Below are 16639 nucleotides of genomic sequence, written 5' to 3'. Positions count from 1 at the left end.
GCCCCCACAAGGTTAAAGTTCATAAGGGCGCATTGACACAAACGGAGGCCGGCTATATACACTGAAGCGAGTTCTTGAGTAAATTTACATGTAATACGTATTACCAACATTGAAACACAGGGGCTGATAAGTACTAGTATATAAATCACTGCTTCAAATTGACACTTGAACCAATTCCTGTAAAACTGTACAGATGTGTATCTGCATTCGTTTAGTCTGGCCATATTATATAATATACTATTTGTTTATTTATTTATCTACTTATTTATTGCATCCCTTTTGTTTCAGGGGCTCACTAATATACTATATATATATATATATATATATATATATATATATATATATATATATATATATATATACATATTTATACATACTAATTATCGCTTATGTCCAGTCATGTGACCCGAAATGGTAATCAGAACAGTTGTTATTGTTTGCAGTTTATTCCATTTCCTTCGTATGTGTCGAGGGTTTTTTTATCCAGCAGCTTTCACGTGTTAGTCAGTATGATTTATTCTTCGATAAACAAAACCGATCCAATACCAAACCACTTCAATTCATCCAACCACTCCCTTGCCGACTTCAAAATTGTAGGAATCGAAAAAACGTGGAAGGATAAATCATACAGACTAAGGGAGTGTACATTTTTAATTTCCAGGGGGAGGCCGGAGGATTTCTAATGAAGCAAGGGATTTTTATTGGTGGCCCCCCCTACAAAAACTGGTATAAATTATCTGGCCCCCCCTAAGACTTCTTGTTTTTATTTCATGCCCCCCCCCCCTGAAACCACTAACAAAAATACGCACAGATGAAACACACGTACAGCAACACATAGATTTGCCAGCAGTTGCTACATGTATTAACTTATTCCATATTTATACTTACTTCAGAATTGAACCAGTGCACAAAGTTGTTGAATCACGGACACTCATAAAATCACAAATAAAGACTGTTATTAGTTAAATTGGCTGACAGGATGTCTACTTACAACTGAGGGGTAACAGAATAGACTACTGGTCTGGCTACACTTTTTCTTGGATTTTTAGCCCATCGACACTGACATAAATAAATTAGCAAATAAATGAACAAGTAAATATATACTTATTTATCACAGGTTTGGAAAAAATAGTGCAAAATTGCACCATGAGGAAACTTTTTTCCATGTGAACATATTCAAATTTTAGGATTAATTTGCAGTGGTTGGTCACACAATCATTTATTATTAATTTAAACACTTCATAAATTACACATTTTAGAAACATTTTTAATTGCAGTGCAAATGGAAAACATGTTATTTAAGATTGAAATACATATTAAGACCCTTCCTATATTATAGTATTCATATTATCTCTACGCAAAATATAAAACACTTCTGGACTATATTTCAAGAGACTTTAGTAAACTGATGCGCTGAGGGGGGGGGGGGGCAGTACATGTATCACTTCAAAGGGTTGAATAATATTTTTATGAATGCATGGCTTGCTATGAATACATTCCTCACCCAGCACCTGTGAATAATTTTGTGTTTAATTCAAACTCACAAAATCTATCATATAATACTTGAACCCTACCATGGTGATAGAATGAAAATTTATTGAAACCCATTACAATATTGGTGAGCTCTATATGGAATTTATTAGGGATTCATATATACAAAATGGCTCAAAGTGCAGTTACTGTTCCACTACAGATTGGGTATCGCCATCTATGAACAGAATACCACATCCTATGCCAGATATGCACAACCCAGGTCATTATATGGATGTGTTTGAAACACCAAACACAAATCGAACTGTTGATGACTACCAACCACGTGCTAACTTAAAAAAGCTCTATGTTTCAAAACAGTTAAATGATGAAGCTGCTATTTCTCGTTTTAGAGAAATATATTGTCAGTGTGAACAGTGTTAAAAACTACATTGAACATTTGAGAAATTTGGAGAGGATGAAAAACATTAGATCCAGACATCGATTAGAGGTACAGAAGAAAAGAGAAAACAAGAATTATAATGACTATGACTGGTTGCAGTTATTCATAAGTGGAACTCTAGAAAAACTGAACGTAAAAGAGCTAGATAAATATCTAGACAAGCATAAATTGCCAAAATATAGAAAATTAAAAGGAGAAAAAGTAGACATAATATCAACGCACATACTTGGAACACATGAATTTAGGTCAAGAAAAGTGACTGCAAATGAACTTCAAACTACAACTACAGACATCTGATCAGTGATACAAAAGTAGTGACTCTGAAAGTGAAAATGCTATAATAGGTGTTATAGACAGTGATGATTGTTTTTCTGATAACTCTGAAACTTCAAGCACGGCTGATATCTCAGACAGTGATTGTGATGAAACAAGTCCTACACAATTTCATGGGAAAGTTACCTTGAGAAGTGGTAGAGTCGCCGGTCAATTTTTGTTTCACTGAATACAAATATTGTGATTTAATAGGTTTGTGCACTGTTTTATCATCAATCCATGTTAAATGCTACTTCTGTAGGACATTGTGCACAGTCAAGTGTTGGGTTTTGCCTATATTTTATTTTATATACATATCTGGCACTTGTCCATCCTGACATTCAGGTTTAGGTTTTTTTTTGTGGCCCCCCCTAACAAATAGTGAAATTTTTGTTTAGCCCCCCCTAATTTTTCTTGAGAAAAATTGGTGGCCCCCCCCCCTGAAAATCCTCCGCCCCCCCCCCCCCTGGAAGTTAAAACTGTACACTCCCTAACACGTCACGGTGAAAGCTTCTGGCAGAGCTCTGGCTTCTGGATAACAAAACTCGACACATGCTGAGAAAATGGAATAAACCGCAAACAATAGCAATTGTTCTGATCACCATTTCGGGTCACGTGACTTGACGTAAGCGATAATTAGTGTGATCTCATATAGTGGTATGAGGTGTTGGTGGAGGGTCGATGCGTGGACTATGCCTACTTACTGAGGCGGCTTAGCAAAGCCAGAGCGAAACGTCTTGGCCAGAAACACTTAGCCGTTTATTATATATATAACCCAAAAAGCTAAGTGATGAATACATATATGATTATAATACATATATCAAAGTCCACCTATTCAGTTTACTTCATTGTTCGCATGGCGCATAACTTGAACTCCCCAATATGCTTTTAGGGTATATTTTGTTGATGACATGATGTGTTATATAACTTATTACAGCCTCAGGCTCATTTGTGGACCACTCACTCACTCACTCACTCACTCACTCACTCACGCACGCACGCACGCACGCACACACACACACACACACTCACTCACTCACGCACGCACTCACTCACTCACTCACTCACTCACTCACTCACTCACTCACTCACTCACTCACTCACACTCACTCACTCATCAACCATTTTCTATGTTTATGATTTCGAAAATAATAAATTACAATTATGTAATAGTACAGTACTTCAGCTGCTTACTCAGTATTGACAGCTGGGAACTCACTCAATGCCTTAGCTTATTTCTGTAGTGGTTTTACGCACACGATGTACTATAAACTAAAACCTTCATGAATCATATAGTTTATTTAAAAATAAGTAATTAGTTGATTATTTGTTTGTATTCATCCTACTTCCTGAAGGGAAGGCAAACTGGACTGCTTGCACGTCCACAAATTTCGTGCAACAGGTGTTTTTTTTGTAGCAATATCGTGGTTTGTAATAACTTCGTAGCTTTCAAAGAACGATGACTGTATAGTGACCATATTGAAACACATGTTCTAGAGAGTTCTGTATAGAAAAAAATTAATTGACAAGTTAATAGCTGTGTTTAACCATAGACGCATTTTGCTGTTCGATGTAAGGTAAATGACGCTGTTGTACCTATTTAGTAATACGTGGAGACTGTGAGCTGTTTTGAAACGACCCAGTTAGTTTCAATTCTCGCACTGGAAGTCTGGTAAGTACATACCACACTTGCGTTTCTTTTTAGCGAAATCCCTCGACGAAAAGAATCGATAACTCGACCAGATTAGTTATATCTATCAACTTGGTAGATCAAGTTGATAGAAAAGGTTATAATATGCAAGCATTTCAAATTTGTACCATTGTTGAGCTTTCGATCTGTGATGGTCGACGGTCCTTATCAGACTCGACGGAGGTTAGTTAGGAAGGCTGTTGTAACTGTGATGTGAAATTTGTCCTTCTGGTGAGGATCGTTGACAAGGATTGACAGAAAGTAGCTGCTCAAAGCTAAAAATCTACTTGTGCGTTGTAACCTTTCAACCGTAACACAAGAGTACATCAAGTTGTAAGCATATTTTGTAAGAGAAACAACACTTCCAAACGGCTTAACATTATTTTTTTAAACCAAACTTCATGAAATATTTGTTTCTTTAACTCTCATGTGGAAAACTAATTGTGGTGTTTTCCAATTAGCATGTAATAAGTGGTCACAAGTTTCAGGTATGACAAATAACATACAACGCATTTATACAAGAATTATATACAGCTGAAATTGAGTTTCGAATTTTGATATCAACACCCAAAAACCAACTTTCAAAGTCACATTCTAAATGTTGATCTCTTAAACACGAATTCATGGTTGAAATGAATCATATCATCTATGGTGGGATTAGTATTTCACTTGGACGTCGTTAGTCACGCACCCAGGGACCGTTGATAGTTACGTACGTTTGTTTAGTCTAATCTACTGGGATTGTTGTTGTCATAGAAACTGTTCTCGATGTCATGTTATTACTGATGCCTGACCAAAAAGATAAAATTAAGTTATTTGAAGACAGTGGATGAAAAAGTATCCACTGTCCAACAAAAGATGGAATCTAGAAAGGCCTTGAAAATGTTAGTACAACGCTGTGTGTTCTCTCTAATGTTATTCTGTGGTGAAAGTTGCAAGTGAAAGAGCGCACAAAATCAAACAAAAATTAAAGCATACAATCAAACTTCACTATTTTAATGCTTTACGAATGTAAAATCAAACAGGGTAATGTTTCGAAGCTTGTTCGTTATCCTCATTACATGCCTTTCATAGAAAAAAAGAACGAGAAATGTAAAGAATAACATTTGATATTCGTGAGTTCGAAAACGTCATGCAAAAGAAGAGTAATGCAATTTTATCGAATGACGTCAATCGCCTCAAATTTGTATTTCCGTATTTTGTTTACTGCATTTCGATGCCCAATACAATAAGCTCTAATATGTTAAATCCATATGGTTAACCGTTAAACAACAAATTGGTTGGTGGTTTTTCATTACTTAACTCCTAGAGACCAAAGGAAATGTAACAGGTGGTTTCTTTATTTTGAAATGTTTGCCATAAAGTGATCGATAAGTTAAATAGCTTTGAAAACATTATTGTTGTACAGCAACCACCTTTAGAAACATGCGTTGGAAAGAATTTTGCATAGAAAAATAAAGTATTGGTGTTTTTTGTAAATAATCCCACGCACTTTATTTTTCGATATAAGGCAAGTGGAGTTGTACATAGTACTCAGAGACTGTGAGCTGTGTTGAAACGTTACAGTTACTCTTCTCGCATTGCTAGTCCGGTGAGTATCTTCAGAGCATGCGCATGTTTAGTTTTTCAATTACTCTGTATTACGTGTAATATCACTGTAATAATGTTTACGATATGGACAAATAACGTATGCATATAAGATGAGACTTTATACTTTTAAAAATGTGGGGTTTTTTGTGTGTTTTTTTTTGGGGGGGGGGGGTATCAACCAGAATATCTATTTTATCGGATTTCTTGAAATTTCACAAAAATAGCGGGTCACAACGACACTGACAGAAATAGTGAAAGAATTTCCAAACGCTGTATGAAAGTAGATAAATATTAATACAACTACTTTGGAACGGTAAATTTGAAATAAATGCGGCTACGGACCTTGATCACACAATGATTTGATTATTCTATTCAGCGTTAATGTGTCTGAAACTTGCGGAATAATATGTTATTTGGTAGTCGATATCCACGGTTGGTCCTTGTTATAATAATCTTTATTAATACTGGATAGTTCTTTAGGCGTATAAACACTTGTCTCCCAAGAAGTCCAGTGAGGGCCATCCCTCATAGGTTCAGTGTTAATGCAGGAGGAAACCGGAGTATCCGGGGAAAACCTGCGTTGTTCGGTAGTGAAATTGACGACACTCTTCTTACTTTAATACAGCGTGATAAGTTTAATCGAACCCTGAATGGGATTCGAACCCCTCTACCGCAGTGGTTAGAGGCAAGTGGTATAACCACTCGGTCACCGGCAATGGGTCTTCTATCTGTCTGTTGTAGTTGGCCTTTTTTACTTTTCATTTCGACCAGTCCTGTTTTCTGTCTAGAACCTGAGTGATATCTAAGTAGACATTGTGTCCGGTGGTGCTGCAGTGGTGCAGTGGTCCCCGGTCAGATCAACGCAAACGTCTAATTATCATTCCAAAATGACAGTATAGTTGGCTGTCTAATTGACTTTTGAAACCATGAACGAAATATTTCCATACTGAAAGTAGTTAACTTTCCATTTTCTAGAGCCAGGGTATTTTTTTACCTCTATTATGATAAAGTTATAGTTTGGTCCAAGTCTAATGTTCATAGGATCAAGAACAAAGTATATTTAGTAAATCTTGTATATATGTAATTTGAAAGTCTTCAACTGTCTACAAACCAGTACCGTAGCCTGCGGGGGGGGGGGGGCTTTTAGGAAAAAAGAAAGATAAAAAGCTACTTTATGAATACATAGCGGTGTTATTAAAATCGTTATTTAAGTGACGATTCCTATCATGCGTGATTTAAATTGATGGTTCACTAAAGTCAAAAGTGACTGTACACTGTATCTTATATCTCTATTGTACGCTGGCTTAACTTTGAATAAAATGTGTCCAGTTAAAAATTGTAACTTCTTGCAGTGTAGCAAATTAAAAATTCTTTGTGCGGAAAAGTACAAAAGAAGCGCGCACATGCACTATGCATTTTTTCCCGAGTAAGCAGTAGTCTTGAAAGTTTCCTTCATTTGAAGATAGCAAGTCGCAATAATGTCAGAGTGAAACTCAAAAAAAAGACGGAACAAGTCGTTCAACGTGAGGTCGCCTGCTGCATGCAGTGACTCCGAAGATGCGCTCGATCTCATTTACATCTAGTTCCTTATATTAAAACATTTACTGATAAAACGGCAGATCTCTTTTTGGAATATTTGGTGGCCCTGAATAACTATTAAACTCGGTACGCAGTTTAAGATCCACTCTTTGAAGATCCACTTTCAATAATTGTGTTCGACGTTGTCTTTGGTTAAAATGTTGTTTGATATAATTATCTCATTGCACTGACACTATCGTTATTCCGCAATTCATTTTGAAGCGACAATTGGCTATGGAAAGAATGGCCCTGAATTTGTAAACAGAGCTGTACCTTCGACATCAATATCCAAACTTCAATTTCCATTATAATGTTAATGACATGTCGACAAGGAGAATCCACTGAGTTCACCTTAGGTTCCGACATAAAGGAGGGCCATAAAAGTTTTGGGAGTTGGGTAAAGAAAATAATTATTTCGTTGTGTTACTTATTTGAGAAAGCACCATCCATTTTTTTATCTAAAAGGTGTGGGTTTTTTTTACTTTGAATGTGACATCTTTTCGGCAACTACCTTGAAAGATACGACATTAGGCCATCCATATATCCATATATATATTTTTGGTGATGGGCAATATATCCTCATGCGGGCTTCGCATGTCGGTGAAATGCACACTTTGTTTCAAAATTAGGATATATCTTTATATTTTCTGAATAGTACATGATCAACAATATACAGTTGAGTCTATTCCAAATTATATAATATCGTATACAGTGGTTCACTTGGCTCTGATGATGCGCACAAGTATGAATTGAGATTAAATCAAGCTGTTGCATCTCCAATGTGCACTAAAAAGAATTGAGCAAAAGTTTATGACCATGGGAATGGGCTGAGTAGTCATTGGGTCATCAAAAATCTGAAAGTCTTGAAATGCTTTGCTCTTTATTCGTTTTTTTGGAACCAAATTAAACTTCAGGAGAAGTCATTTACCAAGTGCACATCCGCAAAATATCGTTCAGCTTTGCCACAACAAAATGCACTTCCAGATAAATTAATATATAATGCATAGCATAATTGTTTCAATTCTGGTATTTTATTACCATATCCAAGCATTGTAAGACTTTAAATTATGTCTATGGTTTGATATTTTATGCCTCTAAATGGCCTCCTACACTGTCTTATTTTCAATTTTTTTTTCGACTTTGGAGTTGTCTCCTTCCAATCAGTAGCAATCAAGGTGATAACTGGTTTTCTCCCAAAACAAGATGGAAGGTGGCTAGCTAAGTACCTTCCTGTATAGGTTAGAGCTAATTAGAGACTTCTCCTTATGCATGTGAAATCCACATCCTTAGTAAAGTAATCTCGTTTGGACTGTTATTGTAGTTGGTTATCACTATTATTTTAATACATCATTGTACCATATAATTTTACATATCCACTGTTGTGAATGTAACAGAAGGGGTGGCTAAAATAATGGTTGAGTTTCATTTGGCGGGGCTTAACAGTTTTTAAGAAGAGAGGGTGAGAGGAGCTACAACATTTGTTTAACCGTAAAAAACAAATTGCAAGAGACAATATCAAGATGACTGAATAAGTTCTATCTAAACTCGACCTGAAATATTTTGCTATCATTACATATGGTTTGTGTTATTTATCCCTGTCAAGCATTGTGAACAAATGAAATCGACCTACCTACCTAATGTGATGGGTTAGGTTGCCCGTTGACCAACTTTGTTATTTTTTCTGGCCTTACATATGATATTTAATTGCGTATGCTAAAATAAATATTATGTAAATTGCATGCAAATTTATGTTAATTTGTCACCTTCTAAATTTTAAATGCACGATTACGCCAAGACAAAGTTCTGCCCCCTTGGCAATTTGGTCAGGCTACGACCCTGATAATTTTGAAAAAGCTAGTTGACACAGGTTTGATTACAATGTAACTAGTATGACACAGCTGGGTATTAACTGAATGGTCTTAGTTTGTTAAGGATGCAATGGGTCCTTAGTCTAAACATGATAACCATAACTTAGCATCATGTTAATCAACTTGATTTGCATAGTTCAAAACCCAGGGCTGTATAAACTTAGTCATTTGTACAAAGATGGGTCAAACTGGAAAAAAATGAAAGAAAACTGACATTGTAGAACATTCCATAAAATAAAAGCAGTCTATTATAGCAAAAAATAACGTTAACATTTAGGTTTCTAGCCTATTGCATTATAGTTTGTTAACGACTTGTACATTCAAGGAAGCTGTCCAAATCTCTATTTTTGTAATCATGCCTCCTAACTCAGAATTTATCAATAAGTAGAGAGTGGAGAGAGAGAGAGAGAAAAAAGGAAGCACTCGAGAAGGTGCGTAGGGAAGGGGAGGAGGTCATGAGGAATACAGGGAATGTGGGGAGGTGGGAAAAATATCTCGATGCTAATAGAAATATTACCATTTGGATTCATTGAAACTTTCAAAAACACCTTTGAGCAGATGGTTTCCTGATACAATATCAAACAAACTTCGAGTGCCGAATTTTCAGTATTAAAGACCCATTAAAGATTTAATTATATGGCCATACATTTATTAGTGTTGGAATGAAAACATGGCGATTTTGCACACATATACCATTGTTTCTTTCAGAAAGCAGCTTAATATACGTATTGATGGTTCTACCATAATCTATTGTGAGTGGATTTGTAAGGTGCAGGTTTGTGAAAAAGTAATTAGCAAGGGATCAGCGTGTACAGGAAGTAATTAGGGAAGTAATTAGGTTTAATACGGTTTGTTGTGTATATAATTGAATGTCCCACACGTACGTTGGAACATTTCCAATGTTCATATGTAATTGTCCCATGTAAATAATAATTCTAAAGGCGCCTAGCTTGCATGACCACCCGGTGTGAGTTAGAATTTCTCAAAAGAGCATTGAATAATTATTGTGAAAATTGTTGGGGGGGGGGGCTTAGACTGTCAACAGCCGTTTTGACTTTTTTTGTAATTTATTAATACTTTATTAATATTTTGCTGCAGAAATTAATAGAATTAAAACATGGTGTGCGTTGGACGTTCGATGAAGTCAAGTCAGATTATATGTTATGTGTTTGAATCCCAGGTTCTGTATCATGTGTATAGAACAGAGAATATGCATTGTACATGCTGATTATTATATCGCATGTTGTTGGCTATATATGTGTACCTGATTAGTAAGAAATGAATAAATATTTTAGAAGGATTTTAATTTTAGTAATACGACAAAATATGGTCCGCGTCTGAATACAGACTAGGGAAAACTGATATTACGTTAGATATTGTTTTCAATTGACACATCGTGTGTTTTCTGTATTGCAACGATAGTGAGTCTTTACTGTTAGTATGCATGTTTGTTAAAGAATAGTGACGGTGACTTCACTCATTTTAGATGCATTATCTACATTTGTTTCCATATGTATGTATGTATGTATGTATGTATGTATGTATGTATGTATGTATGTATGTATGTATGTATGTGTGTGTGTGTATGTGTGTGTGTGTATGTATGTATGTACATTGTATGTATGTATGTATGTATGTATGTATGTATGGATGGATGGATGGATGGATGGATGTACGTACGTACGTACGTACGTACGTATGTATGTATGTATGTATGTATGTATGTATGTATGTATGTATGTATGTATGTATGTATGTGTGTCTGTGTCTTAGTGTGTGTGTGTGCGCGCTTGCGTGCGTCTGTCTGTCTATCTGTCTGCGCATGTGTGTGTGTGTGCATGTGTGCATGTATGTATATCGTTCTTTCGTTCTTATTTATCTTTATAATACACACGTAATAGTCAATTGGGGATAATTCTCTACTCAGTTAGTGTTCCTTTGCGCACAGACAAACATTTCTTCTTTGTCTGTGCTTTGAGTGTTGAATATCAACATCTTCGAGAACTACCAGTTTCAGCACTAAGATTTTCATTTTACACCGTGTTTAGTTTTACCACTAAGATTTTAATTTTACCCGGTGTTTGGTTTTGTCAGGGATTAATTCGAAACATTGAGACGAATATCTTATTTTCAATATCCGGGCATCAAGGCAAGATGCGGACCGAGAGTGCTTTGTTGTTACAATGTGGAATCTTCCTACTAGTTCACATGGGATTCACTATTGCCCAGGTGAGTGTCCCGTTACATTTATTATATGGAAGCAACAATACAGGCAGTATTGCATGTAATAGTTTTGTAAGTGTGGTCTCCCCTTCAAAATTTGTTATTTTTGTCGAGTAGACGCTACAATAAGCTTGCCTGTAATGTTACAAAAGGAGAAATTTCAGTTGAATATAAATCGTCCATTCTTTCTGTCTATAATGTAAATAATTTGGTGGCGTTCATTAATTTTAGTTCCTATAAGAAGACGTATTTAATTAGTAGGCTTCTCCACCTCCGGTGGTCATGATCGTTTTGAATATGTGGTATGCATGTACCGTCCAGTTAGGTTTTTCATGTCATATTTTTCGATATATATATATTTTCTATATTTGGTATGATTATATTTTGTGGCTATTTGTCGTAAAAATATACTGTTTCCGATTTCTCCGGAATATGTGATTGGATTACTTTGATATTTGGTGTACACTTAACCACTATGGTTATTCTTAATCGTAACATACTTAAACAGTTTCTGGACAACATCTGAGGTTCATCTTGGTTATCTCCTGCTATAATGAAATAAAGAAACCAGCGGACTTATTTGGACCTCTAGGTAGCTTCTTTTAAAACAATTAACAACATTGAAAAAGACAAAAAGCAGACTTATTCAATGACACATAATTTTCAAACCTTTTTCTTCAAAACATCTGATAGGTCTTACCAGGAGATTTGCAAATACCAAGTAAGTCTCCTTTATTCATCTCGCCTCAAAACAAACAAAGCTGTTACAGTATTTCTTTGAACTGGATCTTTAGCTTAAACTTGTAAACTTGCAACCCCCCCCCCCCCTCGTATTTATTTGTACAACTTAACGCAACGTCCATGATTTATGATACTTCTAAAGGGGATCGGGATAGATTAACGGCATTTACATTTCAGTATGTCGACTTATATGCAAATTCATATGCAATTTAGATGTGTGTGTGTGTGTGTCTATATATATATATATATATATATATATATATATATGTGTGTGTGTGTGTGTGTGTGTGTGTGTGTGTGTGTGTGAGAGAGCAAAGCAAAAATGAAAAGTAAAAAGAAAAACAAAACAAAACAAAACATGTTATACGGTTGGTTAAATATTGAATGTCCAAACCAAATAAATATATTTTGATATCACAGCCTGTCCAGATGGATCGACACCAGTGCAGTGCATTATAGATCCATGTGCCATAGCAAGCTGCGAAGCCTACCCTGAAGCCGAGTGCAGGTCCAACTATTGCGGTGGTTGCAATGCTGAATTTTATATTGCTGGCAGAAAGGTAGAATGCGATGGTAAGTTGTACATCAATAATTGCATATTAAACAATTCGACGAAAATAAAAGGAAAGATAATGCAAGTTTAAAGGTAAGGTATTGTGCGCAGTTTGTTTCAAAATCATTAATTAGATGTTATTTCTCAATATTTTTCGTCGTTCAGCCAAAGAAAACACGAGTGACCTAAGGGGCCTTGGGTCACGGGCATTTTCCGGCTGAATGAAGAAAAACTATTGGTGAATAACATATTTATACCAGCGCCAGTAATGTCAAAAAATTTGGTTAAGTAATGACAATTTTGAACGTTTTGACTCATATTTCGAACACAGAGGAACCAGTGAGTCAGACGTTGACACGCGTTGTGATGACATAAAGTGACATTGTCGTGCTGTAGAACGACCAGAGTATATATTCCATATTTTTTGTTTGTTCAAATTGGCTCGTGCATGGTATATTTGGGGAGTTATTGGATCAAAACAAAGGTGTGTATTAATGTGATAATTATTCCATTTGTGGAATTTGTCCTTTTTTGGTACTTAAATTGACATTTTCTATGTATTTTGAACTTTACATCCTTCTTTAATGAGTTAGTGTAAGCTAACCCCCTCAGTTTTTATTCTGAAAATTATCAAAACAAAATATACGTATTCGAGAAAAAATAATAAAATCGCGAAAATTTTGAAGTCTCGCAAGAAAGTAGCATTACATTCATTCTATTCAACCCATGTCACACGAGTCACCTGAGTGTCAATGTCATTTCACTAAGAAACAACATAACTCATCTTTTTTTACTTTATAGATTCTGATTTTGAAAATATCAACAAAAAAGTAAACAAAGTAGATAACCAAGTTATTTCGTTCCCACTTCAGGTGTAATAAAAGTAGGAGAATGTCCGATATCCGAGGGAGACAGCGAAACCAACCCCGAACTCATCTGTCAATTTTTATGTGCACATGATGGTGATTGTGAGGGATTTCAGAAATGCTGCTACAGTGGCTGTAGCAGATTTTGTGTTGACAGCATTCAAGGTAAGCATCCATGAGAGAGAGAGAGAGAGAGAGAGAGAGAGAGAGAGAGAGAGAGAGAGAGAGAGAGAGAGAGAGAGAGAGAGAGAGAGAGAGAGAGAGAGAGAGAGAGAGAGAGAGAGAGAGAGAGAGAGGGGGGGGGGGGGAGAGAGAGATAGACAGACAGAGACAGAGACAGAGAGACACAGAGAGAGAGACAGACAGACATACAGACAGACAGACAGACAGACAGACAGACAGACAGACAGATAGATAGATAGATAGATAGATAGATAGATAGATAGATAGATAGATAGATAGATAGATAGATAGATAGATAGATAGATAGATAGATAGATAGATACAGAGAGGGACAAAGAGGCAGAGATAGACAGATACATAGACAGCCTAATGTTTGATTATCTAACTTGAAAATCTGTTTTGAAAAGCATCAAGTCAAACCATGTGTAATAATATTGTGAGTTGGTATTTCCTTCATTATACCCGGTAGTACCCATTGGCTGTGTTGTAGACGGTAAATACTGGCCTGTTGGATCTATACGACTATGGGACTGTGCTGTCTGGTGAGAACAAAACTAGTCTTTTATTTTCGGTCAGTTATTTTTTCGGTGGTCACTATTATAAGCAATATACGATAATGATATGTGTTGTGTTAATGCGTTTGCATACGTAATTTCCTTGTATTGAATTATTGTACTGTTAACAGTACTTTATTGTACTTTACTGTATTGCATTGTATTATACTGCATGGCATGACATGGTATGAGAAGACATGCGTTGTACTGTTACAGTATTTCCTGTCTTGTATTTTTTGCATTGTATAGAATTTATTCAATTACATTCAATTAGTATAATTTCAATGTACAATATCCATTGTAATGTGCATTGTACTAAAGTACACTGCATTGTATTATCATTTTAATTGTATTTTATTACGTATTGCATCTTATTGTCCATATTTACTGAACTTCATAGTTGCAAATGTTGCATGTAGTATTCGATTCTTGCCATGTTTATGAATTAACCTATTTTACTGCGAGCATGTGTGAAAGTGTGAATAATATGAATGTGTGAACTGTTTTACCCTCTATGTTAGCTACAGTGTCATACAAATACGCTATGGCTATATCTTTTTTTTTACTTTTAGTAAGTGTCTTGCAGGTGGTTTCTTTGTATGTTTGGTTGACCCTGGTTTGATATGCAGTAAGTTGTCAATCTCTGTTCTTATGTTGACTATTGGTATTGTGAAAAAAACAGAGTTTCACTTATGTCCAAACCTTCAGCACCATACATCTGTAAATGTTATCGTAAATAAGTGCCACATGAAACCAGAAATGTTTTTACGGTGTCCTACTGCGGATGTAGTTTTATAGGGTGATATATCAGTTGATATGATTTGAACAGTGCTACACACTCAGTGCAACGTGCAACACTGTATAGCACTGGATGGAAAATAACAAATGACTGTTACTTTGATAACATTGTATTATTCTTTAATTTGTTTTATTTTATAGCTCCAGCTCTCTCTCTCTCTCTCTCTCTCTCTCTCTCTCTCTCTCTCTCTCTCTCTCTCTCTCTCTCTCTCTCTCTCTCTCTCTCTCTCTCTCTCTCTCTCTCTCTCTCTCTTCTTACTTACTTATTGCTAGGGTTCCTTTCAATTAACTTTGAAATTATCGTTGCAGACCCAGACATTGGTCCTTGCACAGGTGATCAACCTCCGTATACGCTTTCCAACCAAGCAGTGTTCTGTGATGGCTCTCCAAATTTAAATGGTGCCATACACGTTGATGATTGTCCGAAAGGGTATTTTTGTAACGCGTTATGGGAAGGGTATTCTGTATGCTGCCCAGAAGGTAAGTGGTGAAAAAAAGTAATTGGTGACTTTGGACCCTAAGTCTTTTATTTCGAGTATTAAACTGATACCTAATTGTACTAGATGGGCTTATACCCCAATCATCATGTTAGTGAGTATTACAATAATTTATGTTGCTATTTGTTTTCAGTCAGTGTACACAGAATTCAAAATATAGCTATTGTTAATCAGTAGCAGTGTCCTGTCCATTTACTTATAGAAGTAGCGTGGTTCACAAGCAACTAATTTTACCTGTCTGTATTCTAGAGATAATGTAGGACTTTTGATTTGTATTAAATGTTGATAGATGGTATCAAAAACCTGCTAAATCTTTCATCCTGTTAATTTTCTCTTTCAAATTCTCAAACTTATAGGCAATCATTGCTTTTACAACGGAAAGCACATTCCTGATGGCACGGAATTTCTAGACGGCTGTGCGCTCTGGTAAGAATTTGCGCATCGTTTATAGGGGAGATCTCGAGAACGCGCCCGTCGCACCAATTTCGTAGAATCTCTTGAAACATTGCCATATGAAAGCGCCTCCAGTTCCTTTGAAATAACAAATAAAATTCGGGTGTTCCTTGCCTCGTTTTCATAAGTAATCTGAATTTCCCCATGGAGTATTCGGTACAAAAGTGGATTCTAAAATGGATTGATTTGATATCGTTTGGCGTTAATTTGTATCCATAAAACCCCACCCCTCCGACTTCTTTTAATTTAAACTGAGAATATGTTTGGGGTGGTTTTTTTTGTTTGTTTTTTTAAAAGATATAACAGCAAAAGTGTTAGATACGCATGCGTCGAATGTGGACGAGTCAAGCTATCATCAGAACGGAAAATAAAATTACTACTGCAAAGCAATTCGTATTGAATCGTTCTGGTGATAAAAGCTCATATCTGCCGCACTATGTCAAGCTGTACCAAGCAAGCGATGAATTTTAATGTTTTAGGTAGGAACATGCCATGCCATAGCTGTTTCTGGTAAACACTTCTAGTTTACTCTTGCACATACGATATAGCTAAAGATGAGTGTATAGACAAATCTGTGCACGTTAATAATTCATCCACGAATCTTTTAAGTATGTATACAAAAAATGAAGTCAAATATTTGTTTGAATTAATATCTGAAACTTCGCCATTGTCACTTTTTATCACACAGCGCCTGCATTGATGGAGGTGTCAAGTGTATGGCTCCCAACGGATTACTATGCGGTTGGTATTTTCCAATGTAGGATAAAAAGTATAATACTTTTACCGAAACATCGATAAAA

General features: G+C 35.9%; 1 protein-coding gene across 2 annotated transcripts in view; it reads left to right on the top strand.

Annotated features, from left to right (window-relative positions):
* Positions 1–3827: 3827 nt before the first annotated feature.
* LOC144435157 (uncharacterized) overlaps positions 3828–16639 on the top strand; it is a 34544-nt gene continuing 21732 nt past the window's right edge. Inside the window, exons 1-11 of one of the 2 annotated variants that reach the window (XM_078123723.1) lie at positions 3828–3917; positions 5446–5526; positions 11066–11200; positions 11888–11915; positions 12356–12508; positions 13361–13519; positions 14007–14079; positions 14664–14719; positions 15199–15369; positions 15743–15812; positions 16528–16580. In XM_078123723.1, the coding sequence (XP_077979849.1) occupies positions 11126–11200; positions 11888–11915; positions 12356–12508; positions 13361–13519; positions 14007–14079; positions 14664–14719; positions 15199–15369; positions 15743–15812; positions 16528–16580 (838 nt within the window). In that variant the 5' untranslated portion in view covers positions 3828–3917; positions 5446–5526; positions 11066–11125. The remainder of the gene's footprint in view (positions 3918–5445; positions 5527–11065; positions 11201–11887; positions 11916–12355; positions 12509–13360; positions 13520–14006; positions 14080–14663; positions 14720–15198; positions 15370–15742; positions 15813–16527; positions 16581–16639) is intronic. The other variant, XM_078123724.1, reaches the window with a different exon arrangement.

Source organism: Glandiceps talaboti, chromosome 5 (genome assembly GCF_964340395.1).
Source record: "Glandiceps talaboti chromosome 5, keGlaTala1.1, whole genome shotgun sequence".
In the NCBI taxonomy this organism is placed as follows: domain Eukaryota; kingdom Metazoa; phylum Hemichordata; class Enteropneusta; family Spengelidae; genus Glandiceps; species Glandiceps talaboti.
The sequence above is the reverse complement of the archived record's forward strand: the minus strand, read 5'-3'. Positions and strand labels throughout refer to the sequence as shown.